The sequence below is a fragment of the Embiotoca jacksoni genome, unplaced genomic scaffold, assembly GCF_022577435.1.
Source record: "Embiotoca jacksoni isolate LCO1_2020_lvr unplaced genomic scaffold, fEmbJac1.0.p SCAF_96, whole genome shotgun sequence".
Taxonomy (NCBI): Eukaryota; Metazoa; Chordata; class Actinopteri; family Embiotocidae; genus Embiotoca; species Embiotoca jacksoni.
In genome coordinates this window covers 29,096-52,537 of record NW_027185454.1, presented here as the reverse complement: position 1 = coordinate 52,537, position 23,442 = coordinate 29,096, and the positions used below count along the sequence as shown (strand labels likewise).

Here is a 23,442-nt window from a genome sequence, read left to right as displayed (position 1 = left end):
AAAAATATTAAATAGAAAATGCACAGTATATACAGTACAGTATATATCTATATATAGGTAGGTAGGTAGGTAGTTACTTTATTAATCCCCGAGGGGAAATTTTTTCGCTACAGCAGCATACAGAAGCAATAAGATAACAATAGAAATAATAGAATAAAATAATAGAAAAGCATAAAATAGCAGTAAAAAATATAAAATGCACAGTATATACAGTACATTATATATCTATATATATTATATACAAACAAACCAAGAAACACAGTCAATATATATATATATATATATATATATATATATATGTGTGTGTGTGTGTGTATATATGTGTGTATATATATGTGTGTGTATATGTATATATATATATATGTATATATATGTGTATGTGTATGTATGTATATATATATGTGTATATATATACATATATATACACATATATATATATACATATATATATATATGTATATATATATTATGTACAAACAACCAAGAAACACAGACAACAATGTTATTGTTGTGTGATGGATTTTGCCAGAGGTGAGTTATTTACCTACAGGTAAGATGGCTAGTGGTGGATGAAGCACGCTGGTAGTCTAATGTATTTACATTAAAAATGACAAGTAAACAAATTAAAGTCATGCATTTAGAAGTTTACTCCATATTTTTGAATATGCTCAATGTGGGTGTTGGAAAAACCTGTAGGTGAAAAATAAGCATTAGCCTACTAAAGGTAGATTTTGCCTGCGATAATGCACACATTGAGACCCCTTGTTGTGAACCATAAAATGACAGATTATTTTTTAAGTCTATCACAATGCCTTATTGCTTAAATTGACATGCAGTGTTGTATGAAGTATCCAGGTTGCTTAAAGGCTACTGAAATAAAACAAAATTAAAAAAGATCCCACAATATAAAACATGCCATTACTAGTAAATGCCCTGCATTCAAAATTGTACTCAAGTACAATAACAAGTATCAAGGGTAAATGTACTCGTTATGCACAGTAGCTGCAAGCCACCTTTTAATTTGTCAGTTCAAAAAAGTACTGCCAGGTAATTTAATCTGTAGTGCATTATATTTCAGTAAAAGATCACACTGAAATACTTGAATCATATACTTTAAAAAAAATAAATAAATCCAAATCTCAGATTGAAGCTACATTACCATAGCCTCCTGTATATTTCCTTGCACACAAGAAAAATAATTCCATTTATTTGATTTTAAAAGTAACCTACTTTGATCATAGGATCACATCAAGTACATACAACTAAATCTCAAACTTCAACAACCCATCACGAATCAAAATCAAACTTTAGGTTTATCAACAGAAATTTCAGACCAGTCCATCTGAGAAGCCAGAGACAATAACACCAGACTAATACAGGACACTCAATGGACTTTCCTTCAAAATAAAGGTCTTATTTTTCTATACTGTAAAGTGTATAGATAGCGGGGCTGATATGACAGTTATGTCAAATTTGCTCAATATTTATTCAGCCTATCTGAAACGGCTCTTTTATTTTTTTTGCAAGTGAAGTTTCATCCACGTCGTTGGCCTGTATATGTTGTGATTTCTCACCGTAACCGGTTTACATGACGACACCAGACTTTGAATATGCAGGTCTTTGTGGCTGGAAATGTTTGCTGTGAAACTCGCAGTTTGGGCGTGATAATCCACATTATCCACATTATCCACGTCAATAATCTATACTGAGGGGAAATCTACATTCAGCAACGAGGCTTTCATTTTTTAAAACCTCAATCCGGACATGCCGATTATCTCAGTAAGCGAACTCGACTCGCGGTGGAGAGGGGTAGTTGACACCAGCGCGACCGCCGAACAGCACCGCGTCTCTATCCCGAAGCCTCCGCGATGCATGGGGGCAAGAGGGGGCTGGTGGCTCCGCAGAACACGTTTCTGGAGAATATTGTCCGGCGCTCCAGCGGTGAGTTTTTAAACGAAAATGAAAACAAGAGTAAAGTGATGCTGATTTTTTTTTTTTAAATTTTATTATTATTATTTTTTTTTTCCAACACCACAGGGCTAGTATGCTACAGTAGACAAATAATGTCATTTTTGTGTGTGTGTGTGTGTCATTTAATAGAAAACAGACTCAGCAAAGACTTCTTTTGTAAGTTACACAATTTTTACAACTACCTGGCAACGAATTTTTTTTGCATACTGATGAATTATGTAATTAGTTTCTCGTCCCGAATTCCCTGGAATAATAAGATGCAATAGTGATTGCGGTGTCTTTTAAAGATAGCGTGTGTGTGTGTGTTTCTTACTGTATGAATGTGATTTAGGTGAGACTGAAGACCACCATTTTAATGTTTATTGTTCATTGCTGTGATGATTCAAGTGCTACTCTTTAGTAAAATGTCCTTTTAAATGGATGAATAATGTTAAGAAAATTGAAGCTTCAGTGTGGCAGATTCTATTTGTAGACCTTGTGACAGAAGACCATATTAATTGTTTCACACGTAATGTAATTGCACTGCAAACACGTGACGTCACGGAGATGTCAGTTCAACTTCTTTGAACGTTCAAATCACGTCCTGGGTAGTCGGGATGAAAGTTTTTACAGCTTCTTTTTTTTTTTTTAATGTCTTTTTAACGTTCAACATTGACGTCCAAGCGATGTCCACTGTACCTGCAGCTACAGATCGGACGCATGGTGTCTCTTCAGAGACATTTAAGTGAAACAGTAAATATGGAAACAAAGATTGGGTTTGTAGCCATGTCTAAAAAAGCTCTTCTTCATTTTGTTTAATGGGTTGTGTATTTTTGATTTAGACTTCTGGTGACTCAGTTGCACTTTCTAGTTTTTTTTTTTTTTTATTTATAGAGCATTCTGGATGTCTCACTTTGGGTTTTTTTTTGCAGTATTTTTAAGAGAGGCAGCACATCACGGCACAACCAAAGCTAATACTTGTAATGCTTTAATACAATTTCATTTGGCAAATTGCCAGTCTGTATGGGAGGCATCTGGATAGTATATCCATGAAGCTGAGGATGAATGTGTGTGAGATTGAAAGGTTTTATTATAAATACAGATACAGTCAAGCATTAAGTTTAAGAGAAACCTGCACACGCTTTGAGTTTGGTAAAGGTAACAGGGACTGTACAATTTAATTTGTAGAAAATGTCTTCACTGTTTTTTCTGGCGACTGCACACTGCGTCCAAACTGTTGTAAACCTGAAGAACTTGTCAATTCCTCATCAATAATTAATTTACATTAAAGCTGCAACATAAACATTTTATCAGCAACTATTTCTGCCCAGTGACTTGTCTGATTACCACTAAAGTAGCGTTAAAAAGTGGTAATAATTGGGTTTACATACATTTACGCTGTGATTTTCTCTAATTTATGACACCAGTGAATTTCAAAAGTAGGTTTATTTAACATCTGGAATATAATATGCAGTTTATTTCAATCGGTGACAACACAGCAAAAATCTGTGTAACTTCAATGAGGTTGCAGTTGCATAACTTTGGTTGTGCTGCAAGTTTTAAAGACAAATCTCCAAAGGTTGATCAACAGCTGCGGTTGTCCTCCTCACCGTGTTGTTATCATCATTTCTTTTGTTTTGTCTCAGAAACCAGTTTCCTGCTGGGAAATGCACAGATCGTGCAGTGGCCGGTTGTATACAGCAACGATGGATTCTGCAAGCTGTCTGGGTACCACAGAGCTGAGGTCATGCACAGGAGCAGCACATGCAAGTAAGATGATGTTTGTAGTATAATGACCTGAGTGTGCAGGTACAGTGGAGGGGTTATATTTGAAGCGTTTTAGTCTGCTCACATGGTCCAGTGGCTTAAGTGGTTTGCACAAAGAGTCTTACCAGTAACCAGTGTTTTACATGTTTCTTTATTTTTTTTTTTTTTTAACAAAAAAATGATTTTCTTTTATTTGTTTAACAAGGGTTAATGGAAAAAGTCATATTATCGCACACTCACTTGTAATTTTTTCGTTGTCTCTCTCTTATTTTGCAGTTTTATGTTTGGAGACCTGACCGATAAGAAGACAATAGACAAAATCAGACAAACCTTTGACAACTATGAGTCCAATTTCTATGAGGTGCTGCTCTATTCAAAGAACAGTGAGTATGACAACTGAATCATAAGATTTGACCAAAATCCTCAAATGCCAGACCGACTCTTATTTCGATTGTTTCCCACAGGAACACCAATTTGGCTTTACATGCATGTGGCCCCGATCAGAAATGAAAATGACAAGGTGGTCCTTTTCCTCTGCACCTTCAGAGACATTACACTCTTCAAGCAGCCGATTGAAGATGAATCAACTCGAGGTGAGCGTTCATCTGGTGGACCAACCAGGTTCAACCTGATGTCGTTTAAGCACTTCACTGTGTTTGCAGCAAAAAGTCAAATTTAGAAATTCAAATCATTGAAGGGTAAAAGGCAGCTAAAAGTCTCGAGCATAAATGAGTTTCTGCGACTTCACAGACGTTTGTTTCCTGCTGTGTGACATGCAACTGTCCAGGTGTTGTGTGCATGGGTGAGTGAACTCTGGTCTCTGTGGGTCTACGCAGTGCCAAGTCCCAGGGGATTAAGTGTGCCACTAAGACCTTTTACGTACATCAAGCAGGAACAAAGGACAGTCAGAGCACATGCGGCAGGGAGCTGCTTGAAAATTCTACTTGTACTTGGAGGGGAAAAAAAAAATGGATGTGACAGGTTTTACAGTGAAGACTGAAACACCATCAAACCCTCTGCGCCTCCACACTATTATTATCTCGGATGTGCTTAAACATATTGTTACTACATGCCGCAGATTATGTGGACGAGCTAACAAAAATATGACGACATTTTGCATAAAAGTAATTTAATCATATTTGAGGACAGAAATGCAGGATTGATTGAAAAGTTGTATAAATTGGAAAAATTAAAGGTACAGTGCATCAAACTGAACAATTTTTTTTAAATCAATAATACTGAGTTCTGTTCCCAACATCTCACTGATGACTTGTTACAAATTATAAATGAACAAATAGAGGTTATATTGCCTGAGATTGCTCTGTTTTGATCACTGGGAACACCTGTAAAACTAAAATGTGGTCGCGTTTTAAATGGATGTTGTGCCGAGTGCCTGCAGATCACTGTCTCTGTTGCTGTCTGTGGACAGGATGGACAAAGTTTGCCCGACTGACACGGGCTCTGACCAACAATCGCAACGTGGTGCAGCAGCTGCCGCCGCTGAACACGACAGAGGTCAGCCACAAGCCCTCCAGACTGGCTGAGGTGAGCATCGCTCGGGTCTGAATGAAGAAGCTGTTTTCAGTGTCTGTGTATCTCTACTTCAAAATAGAAGATCTACAGATTTACATCTGATTCTCATGATTGTAAATGTGCTCTATCAATGAAAGGCTCTCCAGCTGGGATCAGACATTCTCCCTCAGTACAAACAGGAAGCCCCGAAGACCCCTCCACACATCATCCTCCACTACTGCACCTTTAAGACCACGTGGGACTGGGTCATCCTCATCCTCACCTTCTACACCGCCATCGTGGTGCCCTATAACGTGTCCTTTAAGACCAAGCAAAACAATTTAGCTTGGCTGGTGTTGGACAGTGTCGTTGACATCATCTTTCTGATTGACATCGTGCTCAACTTCCACACTACCTTTGTGGGTCCATCCGGAGAGGTCATATCAGACGCCAAGCTGATTCGAATGAATTACATGAAGACCTGGTTCGTCATCGACCTGTTGTCCTGCCTGCCCTACGACATCATCAATGCCTTTGAACATGTAGACGAGGTGAGTTACGCAGTGGATTAATTGATTTCTTGCTAACATGGCACTTCACACTACCTGTAAACATCAAAATATATCTGCTTGACTGCTTTTTTTTTTGTTTTACTAAGGACGTCCTCACACATGCTTCTCCAGTGAGCCATCTTCATGAGTCTTCAAATTTCCACAGGAACACCACGCGGATAGAGGACTCTGGTTTCCCAGTAAGTCAATAATGTCTTTCTTTTAAAGCTGCCGTCATCATTATTTTCTTTTTTATTAACAGCAGTTCACGTTACCACTTGTATATAAAAGGTGTCCTTTGCAGCGACAAAACTATACAGAATTATTACTCAACAGTTGAGCACATTTTAGTGTCTTTTAGCTCTTTGTTTCGATTTTCCTGCCCAGGACTACACTATCTTCAACAAATGGTGTGAAAATCAATCTAGCAACTAGCTGATGAACATAGTAGAGTTTGTAGCATCTAAAAAAAACAACCACGTACCATACATTCCATCAGGAGATGAGTGGCAGCAAAACAAAGCACAAAAAAAAAGATAAAATATTCGACTTGTATTCTCCAGGTGGATAAAAATGTGTTTCCAAATGAATGCTCATGTTGCTCCATGTCCGTCTGTATTTTGTTGATAAAATGAAAACTGTGTAAAATTTGATCACACATTTCAGCTGTTGCTTGCACTATGCAGGGTCTCAGCAGCCTCTTCAGTTCCCTTAAAGTCATCCGCCTGCTCCGTTTGGGCCGAGTGGCCCGGAAGTTGGATCACTACCTGGAGTACGGAGCGGCCGTCCTGGTGCTGCTGGTGTGCGTCTTCGGCCTGGTGGCCCACTGGCTCGCCTGCATCTGGTACAGCATCGGCGACCACGAGGTCATCAACGAGGCCACCAACACCATTAAGACGGACAGCTGGCTCTACCAGCTGGCCCTGAGCATGGGGACTCCTTACCGTTACAACGCCAGCGGCACGGGCCAGTGGGAAGGGGGTCCCAACAAAGAAACGCTGTACATTTCCTCTCTCTACTTCACCATGACGAGTCTCACCACCATCGGGTTTGGCAACATCGCTCCGACAACAGATGGCGAGAAGGTTTTCTCCGTGGCTATGATGATGGTGGGCTGTAAGTACTCGATCACCTTACACCAAGTCGACATCCGTCATATTGATGAGTTACTCCAGAGGCTGCAGAAAGCCTTTCAGATCTTTCTTACACTTTTAAGGAGGCTATATTGTCTTGATGTTAAAGTTCCCCCTCAGATATGTTTTGAGATGATTATAATATTCCAATTATCTTGATATCTGCGCAGTAGAAATCTCCAAATCTATGAATATGAAAATATATTTAATTTCTAATGTTTAACTGCTGGACACACGATGTCTCATACTTCAGCACAAAGTAAATTTTCAGTGTTTGTGAAAAGGAAGCTTCGAGTTTTCAAATCAAGTTTGTGTAAGCTGAATATTAGAGAAGGAACGGCTTCAAAACTATTTGTAGCTTGTAGGTTCGCCCTTTAAAATCCGATTTTCAGCAAGCACAGAGTAACTTTGCACTTCCGGCTGATGATTGTGAAAACAGCCTTCTAGTTTTAAACTAAAGAAGATAAACATATTTCTAAGTGGGACTTAAGTTTCAGCTAAAGTGGTAACAAATCTACAGGATCCGATATTGCATAACAACATAATCTTAGTGTGAGTGATTGTTAAAGGATCGGTAAATTGTAACAACATTATATAGTCACACAGACACACAGCAGCTGCAACCCAAAATTCATCAGCCGCCACCCACCTTCACTTGTCAAGTGAACTTCCAGTGAAGCTTTCAGACATCAGTCAAACTGACCACTGTTTTTCTTCTTCAGTGGTCGTTCAGCACAACCAATTTAATCTGAGTAGGCGGCAAAAGAACAGCAGCCCCACTGCTGTTTCTGTGGCACAGAGCACAAAGGCAATATGTGCTACAACTCTGATTCATAAAATATAAGAATAGCTCGTGTTTTAAAGGGGAACCAGTTTCTACTGGACTATGCCAGTCACTTATACCACTCAGACACCAGGTTGGATACCAGTATTTTAGCCTCTATAAGTTAATACTCAAATCGGTGGCAAGCCGTACATTGAGCACATGTATTGCACTGTAGACCAACTTCTGAATGACAACTCTATATGAATAATGTTGAATAATGTTATTTATTTTTTTTATTTTTTTTAAAGTCAAAGTCCATGTGAGCCACCAAATGTGGTTAAATTGCAGGAGATTAAACAATCCGCATGCGAGTCGAGATAATGTGCTACAAAGACCTGCTGGCAATCTAACAGCTGACAGCAAACTAACATATGGCTCCCTGTAGATGTTGTACAGGATGGGCAGCGTCTTCACAGATATGCAGCACAATTAGTCCCAACTTGCTGTAATTAATACAGAAACATTAGTTCATGGTGTATACTGTATCAAGACTTAATGTATTTGCCTGCGCTTAAATTAATTTTGCTGCAGTTAGTAAAATAGAAAAAAAAATAGTTTCAGTAATTTATGTATGTTTTTGACTAACAAAGCACAATATTGCCAATCACATGCATTGCAAACATCAAATGCATACAAATGTCCTTTCAGAAAGTATTAAAAGAAATAATTACAGTATAAAATATGAAATATATAGATAAAGTTTATAGTCAAATTTATGGTTATTATATTGCAGTTGATAAAAACATCCTTGTTTCTGTGCCGTCCTCTTCCTAGAAGTCACCAGTGCTGGGAGCTGCAGAGTCAGGACGTCAGGGACAACCCTTCACCATTTTAATATTACTTCACAGCTGTAATCAGGATCACTTTGTGAGACCGCTATAAACGGTACGGAAGTGTCAGGTTTAGATCACACAGACTTACGGGACTCTCGCTCAGGGCTGAGGTAGAAATCAAGACATTGAACTACTGTTTTAAATTATTGTTTGATGATGACAGCATTTGGCTTTTAGTAAAAGAAATAAACCTTTATCCTTAACACGGTTAAATGATCCACAGCCAATATTTCCTTCTCTTCGTTCCGGTCATGTAATTCACATTTAGCTGCAGCCTCGGAGCTTGAACCGCAGTCGAGAGTTTAGGACTCAGCTTTGTCGATGATAGAAAGTGACATGTTCAGCGCCCATCACAGCCTGCTCTGTGAGTGTCTGTCTGAAGGTTGGTCATCACATCACAAAAGAACTGTTTATGTGTTAATTCAGTCATACTCTAATTGTTTGACCCCTCTTCTCTGCTTTTAATAATTTGTTTAAACATTAAGATTTTTTTTTTCTTTATTACTCATACTTGATTGTCCTTTTACATTTTCAGCATTTAGAGTACTGTATTATTTACATTCTGAATGTTATGTGATTTTGAGTTTCACTTTTTAATGGGACACAACTATAAATTAGCTCAAAATGAAGCTTGTATCGTCTTGTGTAACAAGAAAGAAGCATGTTATGCGCTATGATTGTGTAACATTACAAACACATATAGACATTTCATATCATAGTCTTTATATAACAGTAAAACTATCTTTAATTTAGGGCTGTGTTGACATTAATCTCACATAAATTTAACATAAAAATTTCCCTCAGGGATTAATAAAGTATCTATCTATCTATCTATCTATCTATCTATCTATCTATCTATCTATCTATCTATCTATCTATCTATCTATCTATCTATCTATCTATCTATCTATCTATCTATCTATCTATCTATCTATCTATCTATCTATCTATCTAAATACAGCAAATGCAAATGTTTATTTCATAAAAGGAATGTGTATCCGCCCCAAAAAGAAACTAGGAGGTATATTTTATGAAGTTATATCCATTATATCTTAAACAATAGGTCACATCAACCTCATTAATATTACATTGAACCGCTTAACAAAAATAGAAGTATCTATTTTTATGCCAGCCGGTGTATTATTTTCATCACCCGCTGTAGATAGCGCTTTAGTGTCACTGCCTCCACAGTACCTCCGTCGTAGCTCGCGTTCGTGCCCTAACCTCTGGCCCACTCCTCTAAAACAGCATGTAAAGTGATGCAATAAAACCAGTGAGAACACAGAAAGTGACAGCCACGCTTTAAGGTTTGGACTTCCGAAAGTAAACACCCATTACTCGGATGGTGCCTCGATCACAACGATCACTCAGTCACACTGCAGTGTCGCCTCCAATTATGGCCGCCGAAATCTCCTGCTACAGATACAGTAATTATGTGAGGGGAGAGAGGGGCAGAAGAAAAGGAGAGTTTGCCTGTAGGCTCGAGAGTAGTAAATGGACAATGAGCCATCACGTTAGATATGTATCCTAACCTCTGTGATCCTGCTGTGGCGACCGGGGACGATGTTTTCTCCTTGAGTGGGTAAAACCTCACGATAAGAGATGCTGACTGACTCTTTGAGGTCACTGCAGCATCGCACGCTTACTGAGAAAATGTGCATTATAAATTACATTGTAAAGACTTAATCTACCGATCATTGCGTGTATGTGGCTAAGTACTACATGAGTGTTTTTAAGTGAGCCGCACTTTGCTATACTTTGTATTGTGTAATCGGTCAAATAAAAAGTAAGTAAAAAAATTTCCATTATTTGCTCTGAACAGCCTCAACCATCGTTAAATACCATCGGTGAAATATTATTGTTACCTTTATGCTTGTATTACTCTTACAGCATCATGTAAAACAGAGAACAACACTATCGTAAAGGCTTTTATTTCCCTCTCACTATAAAACTAAAACGCTCAATATTATCTGAAAATTATTTGTCTTTTAATTTATATATTAATAATGATGTGATTAAAGGTTCATCAATGAAATGCTACTAATGGATAAATCAGTTGATTTGCAAAACTTTTGACAAATGACACAATTGGCTGATGAGGAAAAATAAGTAAACACAAACCCTACAGTCAGCAGACATTAGAAATAAGCCTTTACTGACACCGTAAAGTAGTTTTTATTTCATGAACTGAAAAAAATAATGATTAAACAGTAGCTCTGACAGGCAATGTGCAAAGTGTGGGTATCCTTCTCGTATCATTTCCCCCTTTTTTTTGTATCTGTTTTTGGGGATTCTTTACGTTGATTAACCTTTAAACTGCTATAAATGCATATTTCAGAATCTCTGAATTTATTAATCAACTATTTTGATATTTGGTGAATCTTGAATGAAAAATTAAGTTGTGCAGAGTTGTGTAATGTTATTTTTGAGAGTTTTATCCTCAAAAACCTGCATACATGCATACAATCCATCAAAAAAAAAAATTCTTAATAATCCATAAATTTAACCAATATTTAACCACAAATCTATTTGAGGTTAAATATGTGAATGTTTTTAGGAACACATATTCTATAAATATAATTAACTTTTACCTAAAAGCATTTCAGATCTTCATACAAACCAAAATCCTAATAGATAATAAAAAAAAAACATTTCCTCTCCTTTCATGTTGTTGCCCTTCATGTCAGTATTGATGCTTTTCCCCTGTGGTTATCTGACTTTACTCTTCCTCTTCTGTTTTAGCGCTGCTCTATGCAACCATCTTTGGAAATGTCACCACCATCTTCCAGCAGATGTACACCAACACAAACCGCTACCACGAGATGCTCAACAACGTGCGCGACTTCCTCAAGCTTTATCAGGTTCCCAAGGGTCTGAGCGAGAGGGTCATGGACTTCATCGTCTCCACCTGGGCCATGTCTAAGGGCATTGACACAGATAAGGTGTGCAGTGGTAGTTGTAGCAGCAGTGCTAGTGGTTATGATTATGAATTGACCCAGTTTTAATAACAAACTCTAAAGTGTTCATGATATATACAGTTCTGTGGAAAGGTTTTAAGTCAGGGTGTTTCAAAACAACTGCATGCGTTGTGTTTATTTATTTATTTACTCCATACAAAATGCACTAATAAGAACAAAACTAAATTACATCAGTAGTTAGTGTGTGCACTGTTAGCTTTTAAAACGGCATCAGTTCGCAGTTTTCCAAGGTGCTTGGCAGGCAGGTTTGTTCTCAGCATCTTGGAGATATTGCCACAGTTAAAAAAATAAAGTCACCCCTTGGTGGGATTTTTGGCCTCTAAAACCTTATAAAGAATAGTCAACATTTTAAGAAGTACACTTATTTGCTTTCTAGCTGAGAGTTAGATGTGTGTATGGTAAATAGGAGGCGACAGTCAGCAGCCGATTTGCCCAGTTTAATACCTTAATATAAAGACCAGAGTCAGGGGATAACAGGTCGACCGGCCCAGTTCAGGGAAAAAACATCTGGCTACCTGCACCTCTGAACCTCACTCATTACCATGTTGTCATTGTGGTTTCATAGTTTTTATGTGTTAAACTATTTCTTGGCCAAGAGCAGCGACTTCTTGCACTGTCTGTTACTTGCTGACAGTCAGTCAATAGTATTTTCCCTTGTTTCAAGTTTTAATGCTAAGCTAAGCTTATGAAGTCGCTGGCTTTAAGCGTAGATTCATCATATCGACTTTTTACTGACTTTTGCTGCTGCTGAAATGATTAGACAGGTGCTCGTAAAAAAAAACCCAATACCCTGTCTTTACCAATGTTTTTTTTTTCTCACCAGTGTCCATATGTCATCTTGTCAGTCACCTCCAATAAGTTTCCAATTTAAAACATGTAAAAAACTGTTTCCCCATCAGCTACACGTGATTACAGCATGAACTTCCCTGTAGCCAGTCTCTGCCTTCACCATACATCCCCCAGTACATGAGAGGATTATTACATTTAAACTCAAATACAATACATGGCTCCTACACACTCCTTTTAAAAGTTATCCCTGTCTGCTGGAATTTAAACTATTCTTAGTGTCACTTTTGCCTTTAACTAACTACCTAATGAAATGTTACCATCGGCTGATATTTATTTCAGGTTTAAAAAAAAAAAAAATGCAAATCTGTGTCGAGAAGTAATTCAGATTCAATCAGAAACTCTATTTTCTCAGACATCTGAGATTTGACTGCTGGCAGTCAAAGATCATTGTATTCAAAGCCGATAATCAGGACTGTAAAGATTACGCATCTTTGCCACTAAATGGTTCTTGTGACTAACTCACTACAGGTTTAATATCTCTGCAGTTTTATGTTTATACATTAAAGTGTCTGGTAATATCTGGTAAATGAACAGGCAGAAAGGTGTTACACACTGTCTTTAAACAGGCCACTTTTTTTTTTTTTTTTCTTTATGTAAAATCTGTTCATCCTCTCTCAGGTGCTCTCCATTTGTCCTAAAGACATGCGCGCAGACATCTGCGTCCACCTCAACAGACAAGTGTTCAACGAGCACCCGGCGTTTCGTCTGGCGAGCGACGGCTGTTTGCGCTCTCTCGCTGTGGACTTTCAGACCACACATTGCGCACCGGGAGACCTCATCTTCCATGTCGGAGAGAGCGTCGACACGCTCTGCTTCGTCGTCTCTGGTTCACTCGAAGTCATCCAGGACGACGAGGTCATCGCAATACTAGGTAATCCTGTGCAATATTATGAAATAGACTGAGCCGGTTTTTTTTTTTTTTTTTATATGTGCCTGTTGGCAATGATGAAACTAGAGCGGAGATTGTCGTTTGAATTTGTGATCCGGCCGTGAATGTTTTCTTCAACCTAATTTTCACTGATACGACCTGAATGTTACGCGCTACTTTTATTCCTGCTATAATTCTACATTATTAATTTTTTTTTTTATGTTTATGGGTGTGACTGGGGTGTGTGTAAATGTGTAAATGTGACTTTCACCTCATATTCATGTCAAAGAATGTAAGACTCTTGTCTCGTTCGTCCAGGTAAAGGCGATGTGTTTGGAGACGTGTTCTGGAAGGAGACCACGCCGGCTCGAGCCTGTGCCAACGTGCGAGCCCTGACTTACTGCGATCTGCACGTCATCAGGAGAGACTCACTGATGAGGGTGTTGGAGTTTTACACGGCTTTCGCCAGCACGTTCTCCCGAAACCTCATCCTCACCTGTAACCTGCGAAAACGGGTAAAAATGACTGAAACACTGTTTTTTGTTTTTTTTCTTTCCAGTTAGCCATCAGTGTGCAGCAGGTAAAACATTCAGCAGGTATACCAAAAAAAACCTGATCATTTCAAGATTTGTTTGGATATTTTAGGCTTTTGTCAGACACGGTAAAGGTGTAACGGGACTTAAACCTCGAAAACACCGAGGTATTGTTCCGCCACTGGATCTTTCATTACAAACCAATGCTGTGCAGCCAAACTTAGTTCGACACACACAAACTTGGGTTTGAATATTTGAAATGTAAACATCAGAAAGCTTCAATAAAGAGTTGGAACAAGATCAAACAAAACGTATATGTCCATTTCTGACAGTGCTTACATAAAAGTAATAGATTATAGATGATAGAAATTATTGAATGAATAAAAATAATTCTGCACGTGCACATTCCACCAATTAACATTCATTTGACTAAAGGCCAATTATAAAAGATTTGTGTGAAACACAGAAAAACTGAACAGAATTCTCCGGTCCAAACAACGACTCATTAATATTTGATAGAGCTTCTTCGGGCTATACAGATTAATCCCATTGAGGCATTGAGATATGTAGCCTTGAAACTAAGTTCCTTATACACTGCTGTAATATTATCCTTTAAGGAACAACATTACATAAATTCTTAATGGTTATTCCCTTCAAAGTCAACCCAGTACATGCGCCACTTGTGTTCTTTGTTAAGGACTGGCTTATAAGAAACACTTCTGAGGCAGCAGACAGTTGAAAGAAGCTTTTATCAATTAAAATGAACTTTTACAAAGGACTTAAACAGACTTATAATTACTTAATAAAACCTCTGTATCTCAACCCGAACTGACTCGTCAGCAGTATTAGAATTACAACGTAACAGTGTGTTTACACTCACACGGGTTTATACAAAGAATAACTGCTTTTTAAGGATTTTGTAACATTTGAAGTTGCTGTATACTTTTATTTTCCTCAGACTTTTCTCATCCAGTCGAACATTCTCATAAGACGTCTTATGTAATCACATTTTCTGATTTCACTCAAAGTCAGTGAATCTCGGCAATTTCAAGGTAAATTGTGGCTGCATGCTGAAATATTTATGGCACGTACTTAAAATGTATTAAATGAAAATACAACCATTCATTATTAATTTGAGCAGCTTGACAAACTGCATAGGTTTAAAGTTTACTCTGAACCCCTTTCGCCGTTATGTATTCAGTTTACTTGCATGAGCACGAAATAAAAGTGCCTTCGAGCCGACAGCTCAGCAAAATCTGTACCAAGATTATTTAAAGAAACTTTTACTTAATAGAGCTAAGTCCCAAACTTTGGTTGTAAACATCACATCTAAGCCAGTCAGTTTTAGATTCAGCCACAGACGGGTTAAGGGTTGACATAAGAATAATAAAAAGTTGACTTCTAAACATTTAGCATTGTATTATTATGCTACATTTACACTAGACATAATTACAATATTTTGTTTCTTTAAGAGGAAGCTGCAGGTCACTTTCAGGGGCGAACCAACGTTCGAACCATGACTTAACCATTAATAGAATAGTAGTGCCATTTGTAGAAAAAAAACCTCCCAACTATTGTCATGAATATTTAATTATATCATGTGTGGTGCCTGCTTTAATCTGTGATTCAGGGGAATAACTGTTTCACAGATGAAAATAATTTGAACATTTAGACATTTGTGTCAGGAACATAAGAAGTTGTTATATTGAAAGTTAATGTCACTGTTATATCAATTACATTTATTTAAAATGAAAAGGAAAGAAAAGAAAGGGAGCTAAAAGTTGATCAGCATTTCTTTTCTTTGTTTTTGGAGGGAATTCAGGCAGCATCAGGGCTGAGATTTCATTACATTGTTGAATTATTGCTCCATTAACGGTTTCCCTTGTGCATTGTTGCTTTCAAGTTGTAAATATTTCAACACACACTGCAGCTCCCGAGGCTATCCTTCCTTTAAAGTTGCGTTGTATATGTACATTCTGTTTTACCCGAGGAGAGCGCGACAGTATGTGGCAGTAAATGTGGCACAACTTCTGATTTAAATGTGGCTTGCTGTGTGTATCCCACATCACTGTCCTCATGCGCACACGTTCCCTCTCGCAGATCATCTTCAGAAAGATTGCTGATGTGAAGCGGGAGCAGGAGCGCCAGAGGAGCGAGGTGGCTCTCTCCATCCCTGAAGACCACCCTGTTCGCAAGTTGTTCCAGAGGTTCAGACAGCAGAGAGACGTTCAAACACCCGGCGAGTCTTACTTGGATCATAACTGTGTGCAGGTGGAACTGCAGCACCGCCACCGCCACCACCACCACCACCACCACGCCGACTCAAACTCTTACGCTCAAGCTCAGCCTGTATCCTCCCAGCAGCAGGAGTACAGCTCCAGTGTGCACAGTAACGCACCGTGCACAGGAGAGGGGAGTGCAGGCAGCGGCTGCATCATAGCTGCACCTGCACAAGCTTTTGTCCAAGCTCAAAAGCCCGAGCAAAGCTCCACCCGAGAAGTGGTGGAGTCGAAGCCTTCTGCAGAGCGCCACCTTTATCAGAGGGTCGACAGCCCCGCACGTAGCAGCGGTGCGGGTGGAGAGGGACCTGCAGGGGGTGGCGGTGGCAGCAAAAGCACCCGAGGCTGGGCGAAGTTCAGAAACGCCGCGTCTGCCGGACCAGCGCGTCCCGCCGCCCAGCAAGACAAGCAGACGCAGAAAGCGGAGGAGTGGCCAAAGGTATCGGAGTCCGCGGAACAGTTGGCAGCTTCCAACAAGAACCGGGAGTCCGAGGAAGCCGGAGAGACGGGGAGCGCAGAGGGCGGCAACAGTGCAGGAGAGGAAACGAGCGCCCTGCACAAAACGGACTCCTGCGACAGTGGCATTACAAAGAGTGATCTCCGCATCGACCGAGCCGGAGAGTCGAGGAGCTCCTTTGAGCGCAGCCCCATGGAAAAGAGCCCGCTGGAGAGGAATCCGTTCGAGCACAGCCTCGGGGTTTACAGCGAGGTCTCCCTCAAGCACTCCTTTGTACAGCCGGTGTCTGAACAAGCTGTGCTTCAAGCGGCGCTGCATGAAGCCAAGCTGGAGCTGAAAGGAGACATTCAGATACTGAGCGGCCGACTGTCGCTCCTCGAGTCTCAGGTGGGCGAGATCCTCAGGCTGCTGTCGATAAAAAGGAGTCTGTCGCTGCCACCGACTTCCTCCCCAAAAGCAAGAGGGAAAAGTCAAGACTCGGTCACTGACGTCAGACCTGTTACACCGAAAACAGATGATGGACCTTTTTGAATTTACTGATTAACAAAAACAAACAAAAAAAAAGACTGGGATCTGCTAATTAAAAACTGATTTAGATGAGCAGCGTGCATGTCCTGCTGGACTGGAAGACATTTTTTTTTGCATTAAACACTCGACTGCATGCAGAAATCCTTTTCATGTCACCTTATCACCACAAAAATCCAGGGATTTTTCTAATAGTCTTTGACACACGATGTGTTCAAGAACACCAAAAAGAAACCAGAGCAATTAATAAAGAAGTAAAAACACATGCATTGTCGTTGCCAGGGAAATGAGTGCATCTTGGTTTACAACTGTCATGTATGATACTATAAAGGTGCTTGTTGACAATTGTTAGCCTGAGGAAAATATGAGGGAGGTCAAATTGCACTTTCAGAAACATATTTTGAGTTTGAGTCTTATTTTTGTAACGCTGTCATTTTCATGAACTTCCTCCACTTTTTTTTTTTTTGGTCTGGATGCGGTTTTTGGATGAACACCTGGAAGTTCACCCGCCACAACTTTTCTCTTTAAACAACTTTCACTCTCGTCGCAGAGATAACAGGAGCAGATTCATTATTCTGGACAAACTGGAGCTCAGTGAACTCGCATGTCTGGTATGTAATAAACAAACGTCTTCCTTTATGTTACAGAGGTGGAAACTCCACAGTTTTCAATCTTTATTGCTCATCCTCATTGGAGTGACAACCTTTAGAGTTATTAACTGTCAGGTAACTAATACGTGCCTTACAATAAAGAGTTGTTTTGGTGAAGGATGATCAACTCTTAACGGTTCTGAGATGTTTCTTTATATAAATGTATAACCTGGTGGTGTTATACCCGTTTTTCCAAAGCACTGTTAGGATAACGAATTATACAATGAAACGGCAGAAAGTGGAAGAAAATAAAAAACAAAAAAACAACTCCTTTCCCCCTGCACGTCAAATAGAGTAGCAATGCAATAATGTCGATTTAATGCAATATTTTAATTATCATCCTCTCAGTTTTTTGGTGAAAGATTTATTTTCCTTAAACAAACAGGCAATTGCAGCAAACTCACTGTATGCTCCTTCATGTAGCTTTGCCTCTTGCTCAGGTACATTTGTTCTAATATTGAACTTTAGTATTTATTTGAGTGTGAGCGATTTTAATGTTTGCCTACCTGATAGTGATGTGCATTGGGTATTTGGAACACAGTCTGTTTTACATCGCGGTTTACTACTATGGAGCACTGCTATGCAACAAGGATTGAAGCGGCGCTGCACATGGTGATAAAAAAAATAAAAAAATACTGCATTCGTACCGTTTAGATAAAAGTGGTACGAAGGAATTAGAGGATTCTGGTTAGCGTTTTTAGTTTTCTGTGTGACTGCGATTCAATGTAGTGTGAACTGTAAGGATGTAAGCATGTGACTGCTAGTTGATCTATTTTATGTTAGATATATAAGTGACCTTGCATGTGTCCAAGGGAACCTGTCAACTGTGAAATGACTAATGAAAACCGATGCCTGCTCACCATCTGTTGTTTAGTCTCTTCTGTTATGTAACACAAAAGTCCATCTTTAGAAGTAAATCAGAAAATGACAACATGCAAACTCTCTTTGTCTGTTACATGGATGTTTTGTTCATCCAGGTGAGTCACAGCAGTGTTTGTGAACATGTTGTGATCAGGTCAAACTTGTTCTGTTTATTACACGGGAGTAATTTCAGCCTATAAATCCCTCCTCGTTTCATTTGCAAATAAAAATAAAAAATTGTTTTCAATCGACAGTGGCGACGGATGGGAAACACTCACCTTTGCTCTGACAGAAACACAGACTTCTGCATTATATTTGTTATTTTTCTTAAAGTAAAAGTCTGCAAGGAATGGCTTTGCACTCCAAATTACAAATTGTGGTCCAGTGGTAAATAGCAGCCTCAGGAGCCAAATCTGGTCCTCCAGCAAAAACATTTGAGTCCCTGACGAAAGCTGAAGTTTCCAAATTTATGTTTCATATTGAAACTTTTATTAGATTTTTACAAATCTACTGGAAAAAAAACAAAAGCAAATAAAAGCTTCCTAAATCCAGGTATATGAGGCTTTTTTTTTTTTGTGTACATTGTTTTATTTTTTTCCAAATGGGTATTATAACAGGATTCACTTATTGGTGGTGAAAAACGTTTTCTCCAGGATATAATCTTAAAACAAAAACCCTGCATCATCAATCAGTTGTAGCCTCTTATTTGATCAATAAGTAAACGAACCAAATATACTAAAATCATAGAAATCTGCCTTTTCTAATTGTTCCTCCTGACCGAGTCCTGCCGGTATCCAGTTTATTAAAAGTCTCCTGCAGCCCTCCAGAACAGAGGGGGGCACTAATGTCTTCTTTTCCTGATCTTTAAAACCCGTATGGACAAGCACAGGAAAAATAAAAGATCGACAGCTGCAGAAGTTTGAGACCAAAGCACAGAGAAGATCAAAAACAAGGTAAACATTTAAAGACTTTCTGCAGGTGCACTTTTTAATTTAGAGCCGCTTTTTGTTTGCAGCGTTTTGCTGGAGAGTCACTTCCGTCCTACAAACACTCGCTGCGTTCAGTTCAGTCCTGTTGAAGCAGCAAAAGTTTTAAAACGCGTCTTTACTTTAAGATCCCTAATAATATTACCCAAGTTCTTTAAGAAGCCAAAGATAGAATGTAACTAATAAACAAAACTCCAGCAAGTAATATATGTTTCTTTAAAAAAAAAAAAAAAAAAAAAAGTCACAACAGGCTCTGAGCTCTCTCTTTTTTTTCCTTTAAGAAAAAGATGGACATATTTATCAGTAATTGTAATGTGGAAATTAATTTCCCCCCTCACCAGTGGAGGATCACCTGCAGAAGTATAAGAATTTCTGTTACTGTAGTGCCATAAAAACCTTTTATTTTGCCATTTTTATGGAAATATTTCACACGCTTCCTGACTGAGAACTATTTAAGTGACAATAATTCATTTTATTTCAAATTATGGTAAAATACCATATTCACAAATAAAAATTTACAAATTCAAAACCCTCATTGACGCAATTTCCTCTTCAAATGATAAGAAAGTGCTTGTTTATGCTTTTATGTAAAAGACACCTCTTTATTATGTCATTGTTTTAAGGTAAAAACTCAAATCTAATTTTTAGTCTATTCACATTTTGATTCTGGTATGATATCATAAAAGATATGTGCGTGATTTGTTCGTTCCGTGTAGCCTATAAATATATCTGTTAACATTTGGAGTAATTTATCGCGATTAATCGACAAAACATTCAGTGAGCCATCGAGCCCCCAGTGCTCTTCCTGTCCTGCCTTCTTGCTGTTGAGTTTGAAGAGCCCGGCTGTGCAGTATTATATTAACAGGTTTCTGCAGTATTATTTAGCCATTCCTAGATAATATGAATGTGGTGGGAACACCTGAATCAGCAGCACCTTTTTACAACAGTTTCAAATTGGGATGGTCAATATATCAATATTTTATTGTCTTGTGAAATGAGAGTGGATATGGTCTTTGATTTTTGGATGTCTTAATATTGTGATATGGCATGATTGTTGTCTTTTCAACAAACACTGAACATTGTAATAATTTATTGTAGGCCTGTTGTATTGGACTGCATTAGTTTTAGCTTGGTGTTAGTAACAAAACTGGCAACTGAGCGTATTCTCCTAAATATGTAGATCTCTAAAAGGACGTTTTTGAAAATTATCCACAAGCTAAATACTTGCATATTCTACTCTATTGAAGTGTGAGACAATATGTCTGTATTTGGATTTAGACGGTTGTTTTCATTGCTTTGAAATCAGCGCTGAGATGGAGACGCAGCTTCCACCTCACGAGGGAGACGAGCTCTCTGTGGTCGACATGCACACCGGCGGGGAGCCTTTACGGATCATCCTCAGCGGCTACCCAGAGGTCAAAGGTGACGGCGTACTTTCCAAACGCCGCTACGTCCGGGAACACCTTGACCACCTCAGGAGAGTGCTGATGTACGAACCGCGGGGACACTACGACATGTACGGCGCCCTGATTGTGAAGAGCGAGATACCCGAGGCTGACCTGGGGGTGTTGTTCATGCACAACGAGGGCTACAGCACCATGTGTGGACACGCCGTCATCGCACTGGGACGCTTTGCTGTGGACTACAAACTGGTGAAAGCACCGTGTTCACCAGAGACACAAGTGAACATCCACTGCCCCTGTGGTCTGGTGAAGGCGTTTGTTGAGTACTCTGAAGGGAAAACGGGAGGAGTGAGGTTTCTCAGTGTGCCAGCATTTGCCTTTGCCACAGGTAGGAAACGTACCTTGATTTTCTTTTTCCACCACGAGAAAAGAAATGTTTGATTGACGGTATTGAACACAATAATGACTTTTCACCAGATGTGACAGTGGCGGTGGACGGGTTTGGTGAGGTGACGGTGGACATCAGCTACGGAGGAGCCTTTTACGCCTTTGTGGACGCCCAGAGGTTTGGTCTGGATGTGACCAAGTCCAGGACTCGAGATCTGGTAGACGCAGCCACAGCAGTAACCAAAGCTGTCAAATCTCAGGTAGGAAGTTTACGATTACACACATTATTCTCAATGCAGACAGAAAGACACGCAACAGTAGAAGTAGTTGTGATGATGATGATGATGATGTACCTTTTGCTGAATTCATCTGAATTTAGTCAGATATCTAATATGAAAACAAGAATATTAGAGTTGCATGTTGTAATCTCAATATTCAATAATGTCCATGATGTACCTCTAAGAATAAAAATCCATAATACATTTTTTTTTTCCTTGTTTATTTTGAAGAATTATTTAGAGGCATTTGCTTTAAGGCACACTTTGAAATTTAGACAAATGAAGTGGGCCCGATTTACAGAGATAATTTGTTTCCTTGACTGAAATATACAAGATGTTTTTAGAAACCTCATGTACACCAAGGAAAACATCTGGTAATATTTACGTACTAGCCACACAGTACAAGATTGTAGAGCTCGAAGTCCGCAGCTTCAAATTTGAGCACCGTGTGACTTTACAGTCTGATGTTACCCAAATACACTCCAGGGTCAAAAGTATGTGGACAGCCCCAGCTCTTCAGCCACAGGAGTGTTTGTGTGGTCCGACACTGCCGTTATGACTCTTCACTCTTTGGTCTACTTTTCAGTCAACTTCCACAGCACCAAACTGAGAACAAACGACACGTTGTCAGGAATAAAAGTGCGCAGCGTGTTAAGGGATTTGACATATTGTGAATGTTTATTTGACGGTCTTACATTTATTTATTTGTGTTATACCTTAGGTGAAGTTGCATCATCCAACCAGTGACGACCTGGCCTTCCTGTATGGCACCATCCTCACAGACGGAAAAGACGATTATTCCCCTGAACCCACTGCCAATATGTGTGTGTTCGCTGAAGCTCAGGTATTGTAGTGATCTCTGCTGGATAAACGTCACCTCCATATTTGACACGTTCAAGCAGAGCCCCTGAAATGTCACTGACAGAAGTCTTTTTTGGGACTGTTTTTGCATTTGCTTGCAATAGGTTGTCTTCCAGCACAGTTATAATGCACCCCTTGCTCATTTGTTTTTTTTGTATGTGTTTATTGCCTTCGGCAATAGCCATAGCCAGAGGCATTATGTTTTTGGGTTGTCTGTCCGTATGTCTGTCTGTTTGTCCAGCCCGTTATCGTGAACGCAATATCTCAAGGATGCCTTGAAGGAATTTCGTTCACCTTGGGAAGAAGATTCACTTGATACAAAGGGTTACCTAATTAGATTTTAGGGGCCAAAGGTCAAGGTCGCTGTGACTCCAACTCAACTCATTCTCATAAACATCATATCTCAGGAACGAGGATTACTTAAAATGAAGTGTGAACTGATTAGCGTTTGGTGGTCAAAAATTCAAGGTCACCGTGACCTCATGCCTCTTATCAGTCCGTCCTGAGAATGCGTTTTCTCAAGAAGAAATTTCTTCAAACTTGCCAAAGAACATTTCAGCTGCCAATTTTGCAGTTGCCAGCGTTGTCATCTCACAATCAGGAAGTACTCGGTTCGATCAGGGGCTTGGAACTCTGTCTGTGGAGGATTGCATGTTCTTGCTTGGAGTGTGACTTTGTCATATTTACGACGACATGCATGATGTCTGTTTTACAACATGGACATGCATGATAACATGGATAAACTAATTGTCCATATTTTGGATGACATATTTTACTTTTAAGTTATTACTTATGCAGGAACATGCAAATTCAAATTAGAAAGTCCCAGACGGGTATCAAAGCCCGGACATTTAGACTGAGACAACAACCCTGAACACTGCACTATTGTGTTGCCTGACATGACTTGAAAGGAAGTCATACTTATAGCATGTTGTCAGAAATAGCACAAAATGTC

The 23,442-nt window shown here is 39.2% G+C and overlaps 2 protein-coding genes across 2 annotated transcripts; both read left to right on the top strand.

The window, feature by feature from the left end:
• The first annotated feature begins 1,190 nt into the window (after window positions 1–1,190).
• LOC138193830 (voltage-gated delayed rectifier potassium channel KCNH5-like) lies at window positions 1,191–18,674 on the top strand. Its single transcript, XM_069142080.1, has 12 exons — window positions 1,191–1,941; window positions 3,597–3,720; window positions 3,994–4,100; window positions 4,182–4,310; window positions 5,147–5,262; window positions 5,388–5,780; window positions 5,888–5,980; window positions 6,467–6,896; window positions 11,315–11,514; window positions 13,018–13,270; window positions 13,586–13,782; window positions 15,901–18,674. The coding sequence occupies exons 1-12, from the start codon at window positions 1,869–1,871 to the stop codon at window positions 17,065–17,067; spliced, it is 3,282 nt and encodes a 1,093-aa protein (XP_068998181.1). The 5' UTR covers window positions 1,191–1,868; the 3' UTR covers window positions 17,068–18,674.
• A 786-nt stretch (window positions 18,675–19,460) lies between these two features.
• On the top strand, window positions 19,461–22,470 carry LOC138193801 (trans-L-3-hydroxyproline dehydratase; the record flags this gene model as incomplete). The annotated part of the gene is made up of 4 exons (XM_069142032.1): window positions 19,461–19,525; window positions 20,865–21,349; window positions 21,439–21,608; window positions 22,348–22,470. Coding segments are annotated over exons 2-4 (771 nt in total), but the record flags the coding sequence as incomplete, so codon positions are not given.
• Window positions 22,471–23,442: the final 972 nt, after the last annotated feature.